General features: G+C 36.4%; 2 protein-coding genes across 5 annotated transcripts; one reads left to right on the top strand and one right to left on the bottom strand.

The window, feature by feature from the left end:
- Window positions 1–14,302: 14,302 nt before the first annotated feature.
- Window positions 14,303–18,525, top strand: LOC121971429 (uncharacterized protein YnbB-like). Of its 3 annotated transcripts, none has more exons than XR_006109133.1 (12): window positions 14,303–14,592; window positions 14,701–14,814; window positions 15,378–15,488; window positions 15,572–15,634; window positions 15,745–15,858; window positions 15,934–16,083; window positions 16,187–16,264; window positions 16,559–16,780; window positions 16,846–16,932; window positions 17,302–17,460; window positions 17,933–18,025; window positions 18,126–18,174. XR_006109133.1 is itself a non-coding variant. In XM_042522688.1 (12 exons), exons 1-12 carry the CDS (start codon window positions 14,398–14,400, stop codon window positions 18,183–18,185), a joined length of 1,407 nt encoding a protein of 468 aa, XP_042378622.1. In that variant the 5' UTR covers window positions 14,304–14,397; the 3' UTR covers window positions 18,186–18,525. The 3 variants fall into 3 exon arrangements, 2 of the variants coding, with proteins under 2 accessions (XP_042378622.1, XP_042378624.1); XM_042522688.1 differs by having other exon boundaries at window positions 14,304–14,592; window positions 17,302–17,421; window positions 18,126–18,525; XM_042522690.1 differs by having other exon boundaries at window positions 14,457–14,592; window positions 14,696–14,814; window positions 17,302–17,421; window positions 18,126–18,525.
- Window positions 18,526–18,601: 76 nt separating this feature from the next.
- Window positions 18,602–20,501, bottom strand: LOC121971430 (protein TIC 20-I, chloroplastic-like). 2 transcript variants are annotated; one of them, XM_042522691.1, is made up of 3 exons: window positions 20,344–20,501; window positions 19,736–19,905; window positions 18,602–19,442 (listed from the first exon to the last, which is right to left on the bottom strand). In XM_042522691.1, the coding sequence occupies exons 2-3, from the start codon at window positions 19,896–19,898 to the stop codon at window positions 18,796–18,798; spliced, it is 810 nt and encodes a 269-aa protein (XP_042378625.1). In that variant the 5' UTR covers window positions 19,899–19,905; window positions 20,344–20,501; the 3' UTR covers window positions 18,602–18,795. The 2 variants fall into 2 exon arrangements, with proteins under 2 accessions (XP_042378625.1, XP_042378626.1); XM_042522692.1 differs by having other exon boundaries at window positions 19,736–19,902; window positions 20,344–20,498.
- Window positions 20,502–22,841: the final 2,340 nt, after the last annotated feature.

The following is a 22,841-nucleotide window of genomic DNA, read 5'->3' on the forward strand; positions in this document are numbered from 1 at the left end:
TCAAAAAGGGGGAGATTGTTGGTGCAACCTTAGGTCAAGGTTGACCTGGTTGACCCGACTCGAGGTGACTTGACTCGAGTTGTATTTTGATGTTTGACTTGGGAAGATTGTCGGTGCAACCTTAGGTCAAGGTTGACCTAGTTGAGTTGCATGTCGATGTTTGACGAGAAGAGAGTTGTATTCTTGATGTTTGACAAGAATAGGTGTTTGGGAGATTGTAGGTGCAACCTTAGGTCAAGGTTGACCTGGTTGACCCATTAAGTCAAGGTAGACTTGATTGGAAAAGTCCAAGTACGGAGACTTGGCACGGGGAAAAGTCCAAGCAGGTAGCTTGGCACGCGGAAAGTCCAAGTATGGAGACTTGGCACGGGGAAAGTCCTAACTGGGATGTTAGGCAGTGTGGAAAGTCCTGGTGAGTGAAGCCAGGCAGTGGGAAAGTCCTAACTGGGATGTTAGGCAGTTGGAAAGTCCTGGTGAGTGAAGCCAGGCAGTGAGAAAATCTTAATTGGGATGTTAGGCAGTATGGAAAGTCCTGGTGAGTGAAGCCAGGAAGTGGGAAAGTCTTGGTGAGTGAAGCCGGGCAGATTGGAAATCCTGGTGAGTGAAGCCAGGTGAAAATTCTAGTGAGTGAAGCTAGGTGAAAGTCCTGGTGAGTGAAGCCGGGCAAGGGAAATCCAGATAGATCAAGGGTGATCGGACATCTGGTGTTGAGAAGGTCAAGTAGGTCAAGGGAGTGACCGGATACTTGACACGAAGAGAAAAGTCCAAGTGGGTCAAAGGGATTGACCGGACACTTGGTGGGGAGGCTTAGCAGGTCAAGGGAGTGATCGGATGCTAAGCATAAGATACCAATAGGTCAAGGTTGACCAGATATTGGTTTGGAAGGTGTAGGACTTGGTTTGGGCAAAAACCAAGACCTGGATCGATCAGTGGATCGATCCAGTGATACACGGTTATCTGATCGGTCTGGTGACCGATCAGTAACCAAACAGTATGTTACTGTTTGTCATCTGATCGGTCTGCAGACCGATCAGAAAGCGAACAGAAGTTCGGGAGGAAAAAGAAGATAGCATGCTGATCGGTCCCTGGACCGATCAGAGGAAGATCTGATCGGTCCCCAGGACCGATCAGAGTCTTCCTGGACCGATCAGGATATGTCCTGATCAGTCCAAATATATTCGTTGGCTCTCTCAACGGGTATCTCCGTCTTCTTCGCTGTCTGCTTTGCAGGTCTGCTTTGCAGGTATAAAGGAGATCGAGGGCTGCTACAGAAAAAAAAGGGCTTTGAACTCTCTGAAACTCTTCTTCTGCTACGAAGCTTCTGCTTCTTCTTCTTGCTGCTGCAAGTTCTTCTCCGAAGCTTCGTGTGAGCTTCCTTCAGCTGGTTTCCTGCTGTTGTAGGCGTCGCTTGAAGCTGCTGCTTCATCCAGTCGAAGAGAGGGCAAGTAAGCGAAGGTTTTACAGTTGTATTGTATTTTGCTTCTTGCTGTATACTCCTTCTTGTATTGCTTTTGCAAAACTTTGTGGCGAGGTTTCTCCACCCAGAAGGAGTGATTATTAGCCGGTTCTCCGGGGACTCATCCACCGACGGATTGATAGGGCTCGTCCACCTTACGGACACGCCGAGGAGTAGGAGTTTATCTCCGAACCTCGTTACATCGACGCGTTGAGGTTTGATCTTCTTGTTTTCGTTTCTTGTTCTTATTTCCGCTGCGCTAACCCTAGTTTGTAGAAAGAAACGCGAACGATTTGGGGCGGCTATTTACACCCCCCTCTTTAGCCTCCGTACGAAGGATCCTAACACATAGTACCTTCTAAGTTAGAACTCTCTACTCCCATAGAATTACAGAATGAGCGTAAGCCTAGTCTGAAGCATATTCGGATTTGAGTGTTCTAGCACATGAGAGACACTGATAAGTTGGGCAGGAGTTTACTTGTTTGTGTGTTATCCTAGAGAAATGAAAGGAGATTTATAGTCCTCAAAATCGGAAGGTCATTGTTAGCACCAATGCCTGATTTCAGAAAACGACTATACAATAAACCACAAGGCCATAAGTAAAATTGTTCTTAAAGAAATGACACGTCTAATCTAGTACCAACTGTACAAGATGACATATCACAAGAAACTACAACACGTATCACAAATGATACACAATTGCAGAAAGTGTCTCGTCGTAGTGGGAGGGTTGTTAGGTAACCTAAAAGATTCATGTTTTGGGAGAGTCTTTGGACTTGATCCCTGGTGGACATGAACCTGATTCCCTGGACATATGACAAAACACTCCAAGATAAAGATGCAGCATATTTGCAATACAGAATTAGAATATATGTATTCTAATAGAGTCTGAGAGTTTGTAGAACCACCAGATGGTGTAAAAGTCGTTGGGTGAAAATAAGTCTACAATAGGAAAAGAGGGATAGACAGGAAGGTAAAAACTTTCAAAGTAAGGCTTGTTGAAAAAGGAAACTTTTTTACTAGTAGTCATGCTTAAGTCTATTCAGATTCTTTTATTTATGAGATTTAGCAAGTGGATGTCAAGACAGCTTTCCTTAATGTAAGTCTTGAAGAAAACATCTATATAAAGCAACCAGAAGGGTTCATTGCAAAGAGCAAAGAGCATCTTGTGTAAGCTCAATTAGTTTATGGACTGAAGAAAAGCTTCAAGGTCTTGGTACATTCGGTTTAATAAAGTAATCCAGACCTATGGATTTATTTTATAACCGAATGAGTTTTGTGTATAAAAGAAGTGTGATGGAAACGTGGTGGTATTTCTTGTACTATACGTAGATAACATTTTTGATAGTTGGAAACAATATCAAAGTGTTGTCAGAAATAAGGGTATGGTTGTCCAAACAATTCGATATGAAGGACTTGGGAGAATGCATATATTCTTAGGATCAAAGGGATCGCAAGAAAAGAATATATTTTACTTATCCCAAGATTCATATATCGAAACAATCCTTGCTCGTTTTAAGCATACAAAACTCCAAGAAAGGTTTATTACCTTTTCAGCATGGAGTAGATTTATCTAAAGAGATGTCTCCGAAGACATCAAAGGAGATAGAGGAAATGAAGGCAGTTCCTTATGCTTCGGTTGTCGGAAGCCTAATGTATGCTATGCACGAGATAAGAAATCTGTTTTGCCGAAGGCATAGTTAGCAGATATCTAAGTAACCCTGGACAAGGACATTGGACTACGGTAAAACATATATTGAAGTACCTTAGAGGCACTAGAGATTATATGCTAGCTTACAAGGCAAATAATTTGGTCCCTGTGGGTTGCACGGATTTTGACTTTCAATCAGAAATGGACAATAGTAAGTCGACCTCGGGGTTTTGTGTTTACTTTAGGAGGTAAAGTCATAACTATGGAAGAGTGATAAGCATAGGTGCTTTTTTCTGACTCCACCATAGAAGCTGAGTATATGGAAACCTCTGGGGTAGCCATAGAAGCTGTATGGCTCAAATACTTCAAGATAGACTTAGATATGATTTCTTGTTTGCCCAAAATAATTTCGTGCAGTAGCAAACTCGAAGAAACCATAAGTCCATAAGGCAAGTAAACATAATAGAGCACAAGTACTACCCAATACGAGAAATCGTATAACGAGGAGAAGTAGTTGTTGTTTAGATTGCATCAAGTGACAAACTAGAAGATCCTTTCACTAAGGCCCTTAAGGCAATTTTTTTAGCTTTTGATGGGCATGTTGAAGGGTTGGGAATCAGATGTATGGCAGCAGAAAAGGCAGCTTAGTCTTTTAGTATAAGTGGGAGATTGTTAGGATGTATACTAAAAGCCTAGCTTTTGGTATAACCATTTATCTAGAAATAAGAATCACATTGGTCAAATGTCTACATTTATGATAAATGTAGTTGTTCAATTAATTTATATTGTAGATAACATGGTGTGTGGTGTCACACACAGAGGATCATGTTATCAGCACCTTATAAATTATAAACAGTTGTTCACAACTAAGATGGAAAGGAACAAACCATTGGAATAGTCGTAGTGTAATTAGGTATTAGTTTATCTTGACTAATAAATTACACTAGTACACTCTAAGTGTGTTGAGTTGGATCATTTTAGGTAAGTTCTTTTTATACTGACTTGATAAAAGAACTAGACCTTAGTTATTATGGAAGTGTGTGCTCTTTATCCTAATATAATAACAAGCACATATATTTGATATTTATTTCTTTAATTTATCAATGGGTGAGATTTAGTTCGATAAATCAATAAGCCCGATAAGTTGGGAAATGATATCACTTATAGTGTGTGATGTTGATTATAGAAGGAAACTGTGTCATAGTGATCTAGGTTGAGAATGACCCCAAGAGGAGCTCATAAGGATTGTCATGTTAAACCCTGCAGGCGGACTTAGTCCGACATGACGATAAGATTGAGTGGTACTACTCTTGGACTAAGATATTAATTAAGTAAGTTGTCAGTAACTCATTTAATTAGTGGACATTCGACATCTTAAACACAGGGAGACTAACACACTCATAATAAGAAGGAGCCCAAAATGTAATTTAGGATTGGTGCGGTAATTCAATAATAGTTCTTTAGTGGAATGAATTATTATTGATGAAATTAAGTTATGTGATCGGGGCGAACACGGAATGCTTAATTTCATCGGGAGACCAAAACCAATTCCTCCTCTCGGTCCCTATCGTAGCCTCTTGTATATAGAGATTTATACCCACCACATACCCACTTTCTTACCCAACCAATAGGGGCCGGCCAAGCCTAAAGGTTGAGCCTTAAGGTGGCCGGCCAATAGCTTGGAGCCCAAGCTTAGGTGGTAGGCCACATCATATTAAAAAGGGATTTTTGTTAAAATTATTTCTTATGTGGATATCATGGTTTTAAAAGAGAGTTTAAAATTTAAATCTTTCCTTTTATAGCTTTCTACAAAAGATTAAGAAAAGATTTGAAATCTTTCCTTATTTGTAGATTGAAAGGTAGATTTTAGTTTTGAGAAAACTTTCCTTTTTTTAACCATGTTCATTATTTAAAAGAGAGTTTAAAAATTCAATATCCTCTTTTATTAGTTTCTACAAAAGATTAAGAAAAGATTTGATATCTTTCCTTATTTGTAGATTGAAAAGATATTTTAATTTTTAGAGATAACTTTCTTTTTATCCACATGTTTAAAAGAAAGATTTTAATTTATAAAATTTCCTTTTTACAAACCACCATGATGGGAAAAATTATTGGAGAAATTTTTTATAAATTTTCGGAGACAAATTAGGAAGTTTTAATTAATTAAAACTTTCCTTGTTTTGTTTTTAAAGTGGCCGGCTATTGTAAATTGAGAAGAGAAAATTGTTTTTAATTTAATAAATTTTCTTTTTCATGGCAAAAGAATTAAGGAAGTTTTTATTTAAATTTCCTTATTTGTCAAGACCAAGGATTATAAAAAAGAGGGGGTAAAGGTGCCTTCATGGGTGAACGACTCTATTATTTTTCTCCTCTCTTTTCACCTTGGGTGTGGTCGACCCCTCCTATTTCTCTCTTCTCCATCTTGTGGCCGAACCTCATCTCATCCTTGGAGTCTTTGTGGTGGCCGGATCTTGCTTGGAGAAGAAGGAGAGAAAAGGAAGCGATATTTCTAGCATCCCTTGGAGCTTGGTGGTGGCCGAACCTCTTCATCTTTGGAGGAGTTCTTGGTGGCCGAAACCTAGAAGGAAGAAGAAGGTGCTTGGTGGTTCTCATCTCGGAAGATCATTGCCCACACAACGTCCGAGGTTAGAAGATGAATACGGTAGAAGATCAAGAGGTTATTTTGCTTACAAAGAAAGGTATAACTAGTAATTGTTTTCCGCTTCATACTAGTTTTCTTTATATAGTTATTTATGGAAATACCAAACACAAGAGGCATATGATTTTAGAGTTTTCGAAATAGTTTTTTCGAGTTTGTGTTTTCTTCTTTTTCGAATTTGTGATTCGATTGTTCTTTTTGGTTAACCTAGAGTTATTTAAGGAAATAAATATTAGCTTTCTTAAAAGACTTTGCCTAGGCGGTGGTGGTTGCTCTCATATCCAAGAAGGTCATGTGCCTCGTCATGCAGTCCTGGAAGCCAATTTTAGAAATTAATATTTATGGAATTAATAACTTAGGTAGATTTGAATCAATAGTGTTAAGTTCCGCTTGCGATTCAAATCTAAACCATTAAGAACAGATAAGTTAAATTTGGAATCAATGATGTTAAGTTCCGTCTGCGATTCCTAATTTAACTTCTAAAGAACACAATAGGTTATTTAAGGAAAGGTTCGACACTTGTACAAAATTTTTGTACAGTGGGACCGGTATGATTTTCCTAGGACTAACCAATACCGTCAACCTCTGGGACAGTGCAGCCCATCTCTGTCCGACTCAGCTTCCGGAAGGGATCACACATGATCGATGAGAGAGGAGCGGCCACAGGAAACGGATAAGAATCCATGGATGAGTATCCTGTGTGTCATATCGTCTGCTTATCGTCCATCGCTGATCAGTGAGACAGCGATGAGAATTGGGAGTCAATGAGAAGAAAGACCATCTTAATTACACCCATTCGACTGTAATACTCGATCTTCACTCCGTGATGACGACAAAGTCTTTACTGTAGTAGGATCAATGAGATCGATCGAGAATAAGTGAATATTGATGTTCTCGATCAGGTGACTATCAATCCTTAGTTTTTCTTCGTTTTATAATTTTTCTATTAAGTTAATCGGTGCAACGGAAATATAGAAACAATAATAATACAACAAAAGACATAGGATTTATAAATTAGTTCCTAATTCCACATGATTAGAACATCCAAGGTTTGTGTAAGAGAGGCATCCATGCATTAGCATATCTTCTTTTCAGATTTTTTCAGGAGATGGAAAACCTCTTATAATTTAAAACATAAGCACAAATATAAAATATTAAAGCACAACTTGTAATAAAAACAAACAAATCGACGGCCGGCCCGGAATCCCTCAGTACCTCATACTCCTTCTATGGCTTTCCTTGTCATACAAATAGAGTCTTGTCGTCTTTTGAGCACGTAGTCGAAGAGTCGAATAGAAGAATTATTGTTCTGAATGTTGTGCTTGAGGTTCCTTTTATAGAACTTTTTGATCTATTGATCCCTTGATCGGTCTACCGATAGTTAGTCAAATCTAATTTCCACGATAAGTTTCTCATGTCTAGATCTTGTCGTTATCAAATTGGTTGCTCTACCGAACTAGGCCACGTCGTCAACCCGAGTCCGGGTCTGAACCTGGTCAACCGAATCCAACTGGTCTACTGATCCTTGGGATCATTCGATCGAACCAACTTGGATTTAGTTCGACCCGAGTCAAGTTCAATTCACTTTAAACTTGGTCCATCTAAGTTTGATTATTTGTTTTTTGCTTTCTGTTTTACTTCCAGCTCCAAATTTCTGCAAAACAACATACAAAACACAAACAAAACATGTAAACCTAATCATATAAATAAACCCAACCTGCTGGAATTACCTTTTATTTAGAGTTCACTCCTCTAAGATTTTACCACCTAAGGATCACTCCCATAGGATCAAGCTTAATCTTGTAAGTCTACCTGACTCACTAGGTTTCTTTCTTGGAGTTTCTCCAAGATTTAGTATCTAAGGCTCACTCCCTTAAGTTTTCTTTGCCAAGCATCCAGTTACTCTTTATATGATTGGACTTGTCGCTTGCCAGACATCTGATCATCCTTGACTTACCTGGACTTTCCCTCGCCTAACATTCAATTCTCACTTAACTTGGTAAGACTTTCTCTTGCCAAATCTCTAGTCACATTTGATCTTTTTTATACTTTTGTTTCCTAGTCATCTAATCAACATTTAAATTGACTAAATTTTTATCTTTGCTAGTCATTCAGTCAACTTTTAACCTGACTAGAATTAACTCACTTCTAAATATCAAGTTCTGTTTGAATCAATCCTTAGTCAAACTTGATTAGACATTAATATATTGTTAAAGATCGAAACTCTGGAGATAAAAGTCTGGAGGTTGATTACACTAATATATACATGTAACTTTAATTTTATTCTGACTCCTTATGTTGACTCTCAAGTAGACTTGATTATGATTTAGAATTGATAGTTCAGAATCGATGATTCAATGATTCAAGAATATCAACCCTTAATTTTAACCATCTAAGATGGTTACAGTTTACGGTTCAAAACTTTTGATTACAGTTTAATTCATGGCTTTGCATGCAATTCTCGAAACAAAAAAAGTAGTTTTCTTAAAATATTTTATAAGTGGAGTATCTTGAACCTTAGAAGTTTCAGTATTTTCTTAATCTCAGCTGTTAAAAATTATTTTAATTCATTATTAATAAATTGAATATTACCAAGATTCACATCCAGAATAATTATTTTTTATCTTTTCGAGACCGAGATGAATTAACATGCATTAGAATTAAAGAGTTGAAGTTAAAAGTGATGGAGATTTCAGTATTGAGAGGTAATAATAGAGAAGATTGTATGAAAAATAATGAAATGAACCGTCTATTTATAGAGTTTGAATAATAACGATCATTAAATCTTAATTAACAAAAAAAATCAAATAATCTTAATTGTTAAAAAATTAACAAAAAAAAAATACTTCCCCGCAATTGATTGTTCTAACAGTCTAAACTAATAATTTTCAACGGGCAAATGAAAAAAAAATAACTAGTGGTAACCAATCCATTGACCTAGTTTCGATTCCGAGAGGTTTACTTATATTAAAATTGTAGGATTGTAGTCCAAAGTGATCCAAATTTCAAAATTCAGAGACAAAAGTAGAAAAAACAGTAAAAAACAATGAAAGGAACCGTCTATATATAGAATTTAGAAAATAACTATCACTAAACCTTAGTTATTGATAAAAACAAGTTAATCAAATAATCTCAAACAACATTTACAAAAAAAAAAAAAAATACTTTCCCATAGCCGAAACCGTCAATGGTCAGCAGGCAAATGAAACAAAAATCTGAATCGACGATTTGAACCGCTAGTTCACCATTAATTTTGTGCCTAAACTATCAACAAAAAACTGACCCAACTCGGTTTCAATTTCGGACAGGGTCTGAACTACCCTAAAGTACCTAGAATGACCTGACATTCTATGTTACTCCCACTACTCCTCATTCTTAGAGCATGAAATTTTTTTCTAGCTTTTTTATTTTTTTTTCTTTCCTAGTTGTCATTAAAATTAAAGAAGCTCGGTTCAAAAAACTAGAACCCAACTTCTTAGTCTCTTTCGTGGAAAAAAAAAAAATCTAAAATTCCAAATTACCTTTGAAGATGCCCTTAGAGCATCCTTTAGAACTAGTGGAGAGAGGTTTTTCACTTTAATCGAAGAAACGGTTCCGTAGTTACAAAACTGCTTCTTCGACTTTTTATTTATATATATATATATATATATTTAATAATCATAAAAAAATAAAAATAGAACAACGGTTAATGTTTTAGCTCTTTATGCCGTTGAACAACGGTTAATTTTTAGTCATTGTTCAACGGTTATAATTTAATTTTTTTAATATATAAAAAAATCTATAATTATGTGATCTATTTCATCCATTCCATTGTTATCTTTGCTCTCAACTCATTTCTTCCTTTCATTCCTTATTTGTATTCGAGATTGATGAAAATCTCAATACTTCCTTTACGAATCTTTTGAATTCTTCAAAGAAAGAAATATATCTTCTCAAAATACTCGCATTCCTCCAAATATCCAATATCCTTATATTTTCTCTCACACACACAATATCCTCCAAATTTTCAAAATATTTCATATGTTCCACAATATTCTCCAAATTTCTTAAATTTCCAAAGTTCTCAAAATTTTTTGTAGACGTGGAATCCAAGTAACGCCATCGCAACTTCATTTGGTATGTATCCATCCTAAGATTGGTCAGCAATGAGTAACCAACTTGGGATGTCTTATCCATACGTATTTTCTCATACTCGACCATCTGTCTTACTTTCGAATGAATCAAGAAAGGGTAACTATTGATCCATCTATCAGCGACAAAAAATCTCTAACACCATCATCTGTTCCAGCAACTCAGTTGTCACTACACTCATCACAAGAAGAATGTGAAGTTGAGCTGGAGGAAAATGAATCGAAATAAAGATTTTGATCTCTCGATAAAGATGCGGTCCTTACGAAGTCATGGGAAACTATAAGCACTGATGCAATCATTGGTAATGATTAGAAGGATCAAGTTTTTTAGAAACGTATAGCTGATTACTACAACAAACATCGCCCAACTGGATCTATGACGAGAAGTTATCAGCGGCTAAAATCATATTATTATAAGTTTCCACTGATGGTAAATGAATTTTCTACAACTTATAATAATTTTTATACATCGGCAAAGCGGTTGGAGTGACGAGAATGTGTTGGAGAATGCACTAAATATATGGAAAGCCAACAACAATAACAAGGATTTTAAGTATATGCATGTGTGGATGATTCTCAAAAAATATGAGAAATATACTCCACAATCAGTTGCTCATTACTTTAACAAGAAGCCAAAGACATTCGAATCAGGGAAAAACACTTCAACATCAAATCCAAATATAAGTATTGATTTAGATGACTCTGAAGTCCGCATTCGTATGATAGGGCAAAAGGCAGCGAAGAGGAAGGGCAAATCTAAAGCCAGAGAGGGTGACACAATGGAACATAGCATCGACAAAGAATGCCAAGATATTAAAGCATATCAAATACAAAAAATGACTTTACGGAAAGCCGAGATCTTTCATAAGGATTATGAAATTCTTATGAATAATACTAGTGAAATGGCACCAGGTCAATTTTATTTACATGAGAAAATGGTAGAAAAAATTAAATAGAGACATGAACTGGTGTAGATGAGTTTACGTTTATTTTTATATATTATTATAATTTATATCTTTTTATTTGATGCACTGTAATATTTATGTATTTTTTTATTATTAATGTTATTTCATATTAGTAATTTATAAATTTAAATTTTATAAAAATTTAATTGTGTTTAATGTAAAACACGAAGGAGAAATGAAAATTATAAATAATGAAAAGTGTGAGATCATGAAGGAATTGTTGAGAGATTTTTTGATAATAAAAAGAGGTGTGAGATTTTTAATTTTGATATGGCACAGATGTGATAACGAAAGAACTTTTAATGGACATTAACCATGGTAGATGCTCTTAGTACTCCTACTCTGGAATGTCCTTTATGACTCATCAGCACCCAGTCCCTCAGGTACTTCACTTAGAGTTACACCCAAACTCCATACTTAATCCTCCCTTCCGAGTTTCGAATTCAATTCTACCCTACATTCTAGGCTTCTTCAAATTTCTTATGATGGGAATGATCCTTTGGGAAGCAATAGGCCCAAGCCATCACTGAGCATAGCTCCATGATTAGTCAAGATCCTCTCATAATTAGTGATTCTACTACCCATGACCCTTGACGCCCACTGGCCCTAGGATTTAAGAGATTGATCGTATAAAAGGATTAAAGTTGACAACGATGTGAGAATCAATCAATCAATCAATTATCATCTCCCGCTAATAGAAATTAACTTTAGCATCGTAGAGGTGTTGTCGAATAATTTGACAATCTCGGACGAATGTCGAATATTCGTTCTTGAAGGAGACTTCTATATCACTTCTTGTAGAAGATCAAATAAAAGAATCCACAGCTCACCCCCTCACTCAATTAGTCCAGCCATTTGTCTCATTCGATCCGTCCACCGAACTTAATCACACGGATTGGTTGGCCGAACAAGCCTCTTTGGACCCAATTAGTCCGAACCATCTGCTCTCCTAGTCCACCCGAACTGACAATAAACCGGTCTATTGAGCCCGGTCGAATCATCTAGCCCATGTTCACCACCTAGTCCACTCTGTACTCGACACGATGATGCGTCAGACAAGACAAACACTGAAAAGAAGATACCTAGATTCAGTAGAAAGATCAAATCAAGCAACAACTTTGGGAAAACAGGAAAGGAATCGGAAGCAAGAGAAACGTGGAATCGTATCGCAAATTCTTTGCTTCAGCTGTAGAGCAAAGGAATAGATTCCTTCATCCCAAATTCCATCAATCTCTGCCTCTCGAGCCTTCAAATACAGCCCTATTTTTTGCAAGTCTGCAACCGTGGACTGCCTCCGCTTCTCCTCGATCATGGCCGCGCCGCCTCGGGGCATCTGCGAGAGGCTCCGCCGCTTCCTCTCCGGAAGCTCCTGCCAGACCGCCGAACCGGAAGAGGACACGCGCGTCCCGGTCACCGTCCGCCGACGCCCGGTCGAATCGGTGGCGGAGACCGGTCCGAAGAAAGCGAGTCATCCGCCGGCGAGCAAGCTGTCGAAGACCGTGACGGACATAAACCAGAAGGCGAAGGATTTCATCGAGAAGAGGAGAAGGCTGGTGCTGGGGAGATCGACGACTGCTCCGAATAACCCTAAGGACGAGTCGTCCGCTTAATTAGGGGTTGTATTTAAATAGAGTGTGCGCCGCTTTGGGGTTTATATTTAATCGTATGAATAAACTCTTTTTATTATTATAACTTGGATTTTCTTAATTTTGTTGTAATCCTTTCGTTCAACTGGAATAAGACTCGTTGTTATTGTTATTCTTTTTATCAAAGGTACCTATTTAATTGATTTCTTATCTCGGAAATACTCTTTATTTCAATTAAGCCAGTTGAAATCGAGTGATGGACTGATGATCGACTCAAAGTTCGGATAGATTAACGATAATAGAGTGGAAGAGGTGTGCTTCTATATTGGGATTAGGAGGCCTCCGGACACTTTCTGTCCTAAGCTTATTAGAAATATAAAAGTAAATTTATTATCTTAACGCTCTTTTAGTCCTGACCATATAAATATATAGAGAGGTAAATATAAATACATGTTAATCATATGATGAGATAAATCTCATATTATTATTTTTTGAGAATCAACCCATGATTATTATGTAAGAGATGTTATGCGTCTATCATTTGTGTTACACTTGAGGACATGTCATATGCTTACAAAACAGAAGAATAGAAGGGAGCGAAGCAAATCTCTACCCGACCCTTTCGTTGCAAGTCAGACTATAAAGATAAGAATACTGAATATGTTAAATAGCATAGAATAATTTTCCTGGTTGGCACATTATCTCATATAATATAAGAGGAGAATAGTGATGAAACACTATACCATTTGCTACGAAAAGATGTACCCTTTTCATTTCCACCAAAATTCCACTCATGCAATTAACTTCATTATAATTGTCGTGTCGAATTAATCGTCGTACAGTGAGCGCAACCCATTCAAACTTTGGGTGCTTAACCATACTCGGGTGCTCAGTCGTGCTAAGGTGATTAGCATCCGAATGGGCAGAGCGCAACCCACTCGATGTTCAATAGTCAACAAGCAAGTGCTCAACCACTCGACGCTCGAGAGTTTGGTGAGCACCACTCAAACACTCTAGGTGAATGCAATCCACTCAGTATTTGACATTCGATACTCTATAGTCGACATTCGATAATTGACAAGTGGGTGCTTAGCTACTCAACACTTAGGCGTTTAGGAGTTCAACGCTCGGACGCCAAACCACTTAGACTTGGGCATTTTGGAGTTCAAATTGGCGTCCGAGCGTTGAACTCAACGCTCGGATGGTATAATTTGAAATTGAATTATTTATGTTACATCTTGTTGAATTGTTATCGTTTTGATACCGACGGTATAAGTAGTAGTTACTATTAACATAGAATAAAATTGCTCTAACTCGTTAAAATTAAACAAAGTCATTGTAAATTTCGAATAAGAAATAGATTACAATTTTTTTTTCTTAGATCAATCTCTCATTGAGGAAAATACAATATGTCTAATCTAAGATTCCAACTCTTTTAGAAAATCAAAAAGATATTTTATAATTGTATCATTATCCGAGTAGAAATGGACTATATTAAATCTATTATAGGGTGTCTTATTTTTCATCACGTGGCAAAAGGTGATTCGCTCGTCTCCAGCGCCCCCCGCCAATCCGTCCCTAGGTCAACACGGAGGAGGTAAATCATGGGTGACTACTAGTCATTATTGTAAATGGTCAAGGCATGGGGAAGTTATGCTCGATCACACTAAGTTTCGATCTCAAGATCTCATATGATAATACCTCATATTTTAATCATCACACAGCCCCGAGAGAACGCCTTATTTTTCATCACGAACTATGTGAATGTTTTGAATCGTGACGATTATAAAATCACACTATTAACAATTTGACTACAAGGTGAAAGCCCCTTCATGAAATAGAAAGGGTCAAACGATGGTGTTAAAAGGGTTTTGCGGTTTACCGCTTCGTTAGTAACGCACGACGTCGAAACCCTCGCCGAGCAAATACCAGCCAGTAAACGACAAACCCATGCCCTTATCCTTGTCCTCCGCCGGCGGCGGCGCCGGAGCCTGCGCAGTCGCAACCTTCACAAAACCAGCTCGGTTGCCACCCCGTCAACGACGGGTCTCTGGATTGTTCTTCTCCCGCACGGCTGATAGCGAGGCCGGTCGCCGCTTGCCACGCGTCGCTTCCGCCTATCCAGCTCCGCCCTTCGTTCCTGAGGTTGTGGTGAACCCTTAATGTTGGAAGATTTTCTACTTAGGAACACTTGATAACTGCATCGATTGGAACTCTGAATCTAATTTGCTCGGACTATTTTGAGAAGTTCAGGTAGAGAAAGCGGTGGAATCTTTACGCCCGAATTTCAGAGAGGTAGATAATTTGGTGGCGCATAACTCCATGCGCGTTTTGAAAGCCTTTCAGAACGCCGGAATTGGATCGCATGTAAGCCGTTTTGAAGCTCTTTGATTTTGATGTGCATTTCTTATAATTGTTCGATGACGAATTTTAACCTTCTTGTTCACTTGTTATTTCTTAAAACAAAGTGATTTGAGATTTTGCAAATGCTGGTTTGTGAGACTGAGGGGACTCTTGAATGGCTTCAATCCAAAGCAATTTCATTCCATGAATTCATAGGGTTGTTGTTTCTGTTCCATCAAGTTTTCACTAGAATGTACCAATTTCATTCTTTATTTTTTTATTTTTATTTTTTATTTTTAGCATCTTATGGCTTCAGGACTGACTATAACATGCCATCTGAGCTGATGGTAATCGGACTGAGTTCAATAAGTTGTAAACTATAGTTAAACTGGGTAGAAGCCTTTTATATCTGGCTCATGATTCATTATAAAAAATGTGTTGAGTATTGTAGTATTGCGTGGATCTGACTTCTTTACTCACTGGAATATTACTAAACTAAAAGCTACGCAAAGAGAAGTAAAAAAACTAAAGTTTTACCAATATAAATTTTCATAATGCTTCAATACCATACTAATTTTTCATACCAGCATTTTAGTGGATGCACAGGTTATGGTCATGATGATGGTGGAGGGCGTGAAGCACTTGACCGTGTTTTTGCTGAAATTGTTGGAGCAGAATCAGCTATAGTTCGCTCCCAGGTTCATAATGGTTTGCTAGCTGTTTCTGTGAATCATTTGCCAATGTCCTTTAACACCTTACCTTTCTCCCGCTCATTGTGCAGTTTTTCTCTGGCACACATGCCATTACCTGTGCTTTGTTTGCTTTTCTGAGACCTGGAGATGAGGTGAATCATCCTTTGCTCTTCTTGTTTTCTAAATCTTGACTCCAGATGTTCTAATTCTTATTATTGATTAACTTTGTTTAAAAACATAAAAGTCTCATGCTCTCTACCAGCTTTTAGCAGTTGCTGGAGCTCCTTATGACACCTTAGAGGAAGTGATTGGGATCAGAGAATCATCTAGCAATGGATCCCTCAAAGATTTTGGAGTGACATATCGAGAAGTTCCAGTAAATCTATTTGGCTAGGACATTTTCTTAAATTTGATACAGGTCTGCTTCCTTCTGAGTGTGGACTTGTTTTAGCTTGCAGAAGATGGGAACCTCAGTTGGGAAGAACTTACATTTGCTGTGGGACCTCGTACAAAATGTGCTTTGATACAGAGGTCGTGTGGTTATTCTTGGCGTCAAAGCTTAAGTGTCGCTGACATCCAGAGAGCTATAACAATGATAAAGGTGTTCTCTTGCTAATTTGTTATATTCTTATTATTAACTTTTTAACAACTCTATGCTATGCATATTTTATTGTCGTTTATCTTTGTCTTGTGAACATCTGCAGATGCAGAAACCAGATTGCATGGTCATGGTGGATAATTGCTATGGTGAATTTGTGGAAATATACGAACCTCCTATGGTGGTATGTGATAGGTGCTTCCTATAATCAAAGGCAATACATCCCCTTCTTGACATGATGATTAAGAAACCTGACTTGAACGATCCTGTATCAAGAGCTAAATTGGCTAAAGGGATGGAACATAATCATGGACAACTCACATGGCCCAATGATCTTATATATATTTTTCAGTAGTAATTCTAGGTACTATTGCATGTAACGTAGGCTTAGCAGTTCTAGAACCAACAATGATTGGTGAACTGCGGATCAGTTTGCAACTCCTTTGGAAATATTACCTGAACAGTAATTTATTCACAGGGAGCTGATTTAATTGCTGGGAGCTTAATAAAGAACCCTGGAGGAACTATTGCACCCTGTGGTGGGTACGTTGCAGGAAAAAGAACGTGGGTTGAGGCTGCAGCAACAAGACTTTCTGCACCTGGTCTTGGAGTAGATTTTGGATCGACACCAGGTGATGTGAGGCGAGCACTTTTCCAAGGCTTATTCCTTTCACCCCAGATGGTTGGAGAGGCAATAAAGGTGTGTTGGAATAGTTGGCTTCTCATTGTATTCAAGCTCAATACTAACCAAATCCTTGCTATTAGGGAGGTTTACTCATTTCAGAAGTAATGTCAATGAAAGGTTACAAAGTCCAACCACTTCCAGGAGGACCTCGTTTTGATACTGTACAGGTTCAGCTCAACCTACATACATTTGTTTTCTTTTAACGTGTTGTTCGTGCATTCTGGAGTTACTGAAGAAATGGAGTTGGGATAATTGATACAGAAAGTATTCCTTCCATGCATTAATCTACTCGTGCCACTATGCAAATTGTTAATTCTTCTTCATGGTTCTGTATTGGTCAGTGTCAATTCAGTAACTGTTTTAACTTCAAATGGTGTTAATCGCTACATATTTACTACTGGTTGGTAAAAAAAATTGTATGTTAATGAATTGAAAATCCACTAATAAAAACACATTTAATTAATCAATTAGCTGCTTTATAATTCTTAGGAGGAAATGTGTAACCTTATCATGTGTGCATCTCTTTTATTTTTCAGGCAGTACAGCTTCGAAGCAGAGATCGTCTAATATCTTTCTGCGAAGCTGTTCAAAGATGTTGTCCTGTTGGATCCTTTATAAAACCAACTGCTGGTGTGACTCCTGGATATGCATCAGAGGTCTGAATATTGTTGACTCTTGCACTTCTACTTTGATTGGTTAGTCTTGATTCTATGATATTTGCTATTTCTGTGGTATATTCAACTTACCTCACTCGAATATTGTCTACATTTCTTAACCTCATTTTATTATAGTTACTTTAATATGTATGTGTTTCCTACTGCAAATTATCATATATTTTGTGCTGTCCAATGCACATATATTTCTGAAAGATTATGTTCACAAACCGAAATCACTTCATGGTAAATGAGCAATGCTGCATATCTGGTCACATTAATTTTGTTGCGTTATCTTTGATGATGTTGAGCCATGCTATGTCATCAGTATCCTTGTCACCGATTGATTATATAGGTTAAAGTATCACCTACAGTTCGTTCTCAAAGCAGTGTTTTTTTCTTCTGATAGATTCTTATGGATGTTTTACATGTGCTGTTTCATATGCTGAAGAAGTTCACTTGTATCAATTACATAACTTTTAAGGCATTTCTTTTCGTGCACACTGCGAAACAGGTAATCTTTGCAGATGGAACATTTGTTGATGGAAGCACGAGTGAGTTGTCATGTGATGGACCACTTAGGGAGCCATTCACAGTTTTCTGTCAGGTGACTAATGTTATCCTAACCCAAGCGATGGTCGTTCTTTCATTCGATGTTTTACATAGTTTTTCTTTATATAACTTCGATCGTGGATCGTCTGATACAGGGAGGGACACACTGGACTCATTGGGCGCTTGCTTTAGGAGAAGTCCTGAAGGTAATTTAGAGGCAAGGCAAATCCCAACTTTCTGGACCGAGCTGACGGAGTCATTCTTCGAATTTATTCATGCACATGAGAAGGCGTCAAAATCATTATGTTTATTGGAGTCGATAATTCGATTTCTCGAAACAATGGCACCAGCTGCCTCTACAACTTGTTCAAGATCCTCTGCCAGAGATTCAGTTTCAAAAACAATGTGGATTGGTTTTTTAGCAGAAGCTCAAAGATTTTGCCAATGGCTATTTTGTAGTAGATGGCATATTGTGTTCTTTGATCGAGGAGGATCCACACTATTTATGTAACTGATTTCGTCTAGTTGAATAAAATTTGATTATTATTTGTTAAACTATCGAGAAACTGAATTTCTTTCCAATTGTGAAATTTCTCTGTCTTACCACACAAGCAAACCAAATGTTTCATGCTGATCTCAAGAGAACCGTAGCAAACACACTGTTGAAACTAGATAAAGCCTCAACCAACAACATCACATGAGATATCCAAAGGAGTACATGCTAGAAATGCAACGAAAAGTATGTGTTCAAGTGCTCACCGAATGGTAGATCACACAACAAATTTCGCTTAGATGATAGTCATAAACACTACACAGATCACCATCTTAGTCGTAGGGAATCTGAATATACGCGGCATCGCAGACGAATGGAATGTCAGCATACATGCCTGCTATCGCGCACCTCATGCACTCCAGCACTGTGAACAGGTAGCCAAATGCAACTGCAACCCAGAAATGCATACCAATTTTGCCCCAGTAAACAGAAAGCGGCATCCAACGGCTTATAGAACCTACAACCTGGAGAGCTATCTCAAGCAGCATGCCCATCACGACATGAAATCGGAAGAAGTGAGGCCATTCTTTCCTCCTCACAATGCCTAGGTAGGCTGTAAAGAAGTAGGCCATAAGGAACCAGCCAGGCAAGCGACCAATAACTCTGAGGAATGGGTACGTAAGGAACTCGAAATCTTCTAAGAAAGGATGGAGGTGGAAGGCAGTCTCAGCATACATCCATGTCTCATGGAGGGGCATAAGGTATGGAATGCAGGCTAACACCCTCCACCACCACCTCGGCTTTGTGGTCATGGCAGGGTACCGAAAGCTCGTAGGGACATCTTTCGATGCCCTTGGAGCCACACGATTTCTGGGATGTGCAGTATCGAATTTACGGAAAACTGGTAGCGTGCTTGGAAATTTGCCATGATCGCCTCTCCGAAAAGAGGAGCCAATTGAAGAATATGAGGTAGCCCAACCTGCGAGTACAAATGAAGACAAGTGCATAAAATTTTGCTAATATAATCTAGCAAATGAAACCAGATCGAACACCATATAATAGATATTACCAGATCATCCAAGAACTCTCGGACAAATATAATAAATATTACATTATAAGTTATTCTTGCAATTGAAGATTTGCACAGAGATTTGAATCATTTAAACACAAGCGAGAAGCAAAAGTAAGAGATAAACTTCTCCAAATATTTCAATGCCATCTACAAAGGGCAACCAGGAAAAATTAACCTAACAACCAGGAATATGTACCTACCTCTTGTGTGCAAAGGATCAAATTCTGTAGAACGACAAAAAACCCGTGCTCTTGAATGCGAGCTACGAGAGAAGTAAGAAATATTGGAGTTACTAGATGCTCTGCAAGGCCAAAGTTGAAGTGCTGCGCTGCCCAAAGTCACCATGCCTCCATTTAGAATCATGTCCCTACTACATGAACCACACCAATGTAAACTCATTCTTACCATAATGAGAGGAAAAAAAACAAATTTTGAGAACTTAAATCTTATCAAGTGAAGATTTGAGAATGAAAAGCAACAATAATAACATTGCTGAACAATTGCAAACCCAGCATCGGTACCAACCTTGGATTAAACAATACAACTGAAGATGAATGCATGACTCTTACAGATCACAGTAGAGACATTAATGGCATAACAAAACTGAAATTTGGCAGGATTTGTCCGCATAACAAGTCATGAAATCCAAATTTCCGATTTTAGAACAAGAGTTTTTCTAATACATAAGATTCCTAGCGATATCACGTTTCAAAAACATCCATGAACTTCAGAAAAGAGAGAAAGAGAGAGAGAGGACATGATTACAACCCTTGCAAACTAAAGCGCGAGAGAGAAGAGAAAGTGGCACCTCTAGGACAAGGATCTGGTACCGAACGGTGGTCGTCCTGGTCTGTAGTGGGACGCGAGCGGAAGCGGAAGCGGCAGCGGAATGAGGGATCGGTGAGGGCTATAGGGTTTACGCAGCTGTGGAAGGGGGCGGAGACTTGAGTGAGAAAGGATATCGTATCTTCTGCTATATAATTAAATTTTATGTTTTTTTATTAAAAAAATAATTATCTTAATGAGACCCTCTATTTTCAGTTAAAAAAAAAAAAATCAAAAGGTGTAAATATTTTAAAAGAACATCTTTTTTTTTAAAAAAAATAGGTGTCCCATCAAATATTTTATCACGAGGATGCCATTATTTGTTTACTGTTGCTGTAGCGGATAGATAGAGATGACGAAATATATTAGATATTTCATATCCTCTATTTACATAATTATTAAAGATTAGATATTCATCCATATACACATACGGAATACTCATTGAAAAAATGAGATATTTTATATACTCATAATTTTTTTTATTCCATTCAACTATTATCATTAAAAAACATATTAAAATTTACATCATATTAAAACATAAAAATATAATTAAAAATAAATTAAATATCTATATAACTTACTTCTAACATCAACAAAAAAAATAATTAATAAATTTTGATTATATATATATATATATAGGGTCGAATATATTTTCCTTATGACTAATTATTACAATATTATTCTTTCTAATGTTAATTATTATAATATTATTCTTTCTAATGTTAGTGTAATAACTATGACTAGCTATTATAATATATAGTAATTATTTTATAACTGTTATAATATTTAATAATTAATATAATATTATTATAATATTATAGCAACTACTTAAATATCTAGTTGTTCTAACTATTTTAAAATGTTTTTATAAAAATTAAACTTATAACTTTTCAGCAATCATGAAATTTTGATAGGTTGATATAGTGTACTTTAATATAATAATACTTTTTATATAATAATTTTAATTAAAATAAAATAATTAAAATTTTACATTATAACAACTAATCGGTAGTTACTATAATTATTATACTACTAGAATAAGATATATTTTGAATACAATATACAATGGGATTAGGATTGTAACTGAGCTCGAGTCAAACTAGGTTCGAGCAGAGCTCGACTTGATTTATATTGAGTCGACTCGAGCTCAAACTCGTTCGAGCCTATAGAGTTGAGTTTAAGTTTGATATTTAATTATGGATTAGAGTTCAAATTTTTTATTCTTTTTATAATAAATAAATTAATATATTACATATAGTATAAAAATATATATTATTACTAACTCGTTTCACTTGACGAATTACGGAACTAGTAATAATTAAGACCTTCCAAAATTGGGTTTAAGGATATTTTTAGAATAAGAATTTTACATTTTGGCCACCGTAGTTATCTGACTTTTTATTTTTGCCTTTTAAATTAATATATTATATTTTTTCTCTTATAATTTATAAAATAAAAATAAAAATATTCCCTTATAATTTAAATTTAAATGTACCCAAAAACTCTATAGTTTTTTCCTATAAAATAAGTTGATTATAATTAATTATATAAGTCTAACTCGTTTCACTTGACGAATTACGGAACTAGTAATAATTAAGACCTTCCAAAATTGGGTTTAAGGATATTTTTAGAATAAGAATTTTACATTTTGGCCACCGTAGTTATCTGACTTTTTATTTTTGCCTTTTAAATTAATATATTATATTTTTTCTCTTATAATTTATAAAATAAAAATAAAAATATTCCCTTATAATTTAAATTTAAATGTACCCAAAAACTCTATAGTTTTTTCCTATAAAATAAGTTGATTATAATTAATTATATAAGTCGTTATCAAAATAAAACTTTCTATATATTTTAAAAATAAAATAATAGTTCTTTTCAATCTTTCTTTTTCCTAAATTTTCTATCATTGCAAATGTAATAATAAAAAAAAAATGAAAAAAAGCAAATAACAAAAATATAAAGATAATAAAAATTTTAGGATAACTAATGTAGTGTGTAGTAAAAAATAATTATTTAAATTTAATAAAATTAATAGCTTATCTTATAAATTATCTAATGGAATAGCTATTTGTTTTCTCTAAACATAAAATACACACGCACCTAAACATATATGTACAATGACAATTGATACATCTCTACATGATTTAATTTTAGTCTATTTTCCCGATTACTCGACTTGATCAGCAAACTCATCTATATGTAAGTCAAACTTAATCAAGATCATCCATACACAACTAATAAATCTCTCAAAATTTCTTTAATCTCGACCAAAGAGACCAACCTCTTAAATAAAGGACACCCGAAAGGTTAACTATTCTTACATTAGTGATCTTAAAACCTAATTACCTAACCTAACTTTCACAACACAATTAAGATTAGGTTTGACCTTGCTCACACCCTTTAATTTCCACTTAGATCACAAGAACAAATATTTCCGTTTAGAAAATAAAGAAAGAACTGATGCCAAATCCCTTT

The sequence above is a fragment of the Zingiber officinale genome, chromosome 4A (assembly GCF_018446385.1).
Source record: "Zingiber officinale cultivar Zhangliang chromosome 4A, Zo_v1.1, whole genome shotgun sequence".
NCBI classification, from domain to species: domain Eukaryota; kingdom Viridiplantae; phylum Streptophyta; class Magnoliopsida; order Zingiberales; family Zingiberaceae; genus Zingiber; species Zingiber officinale.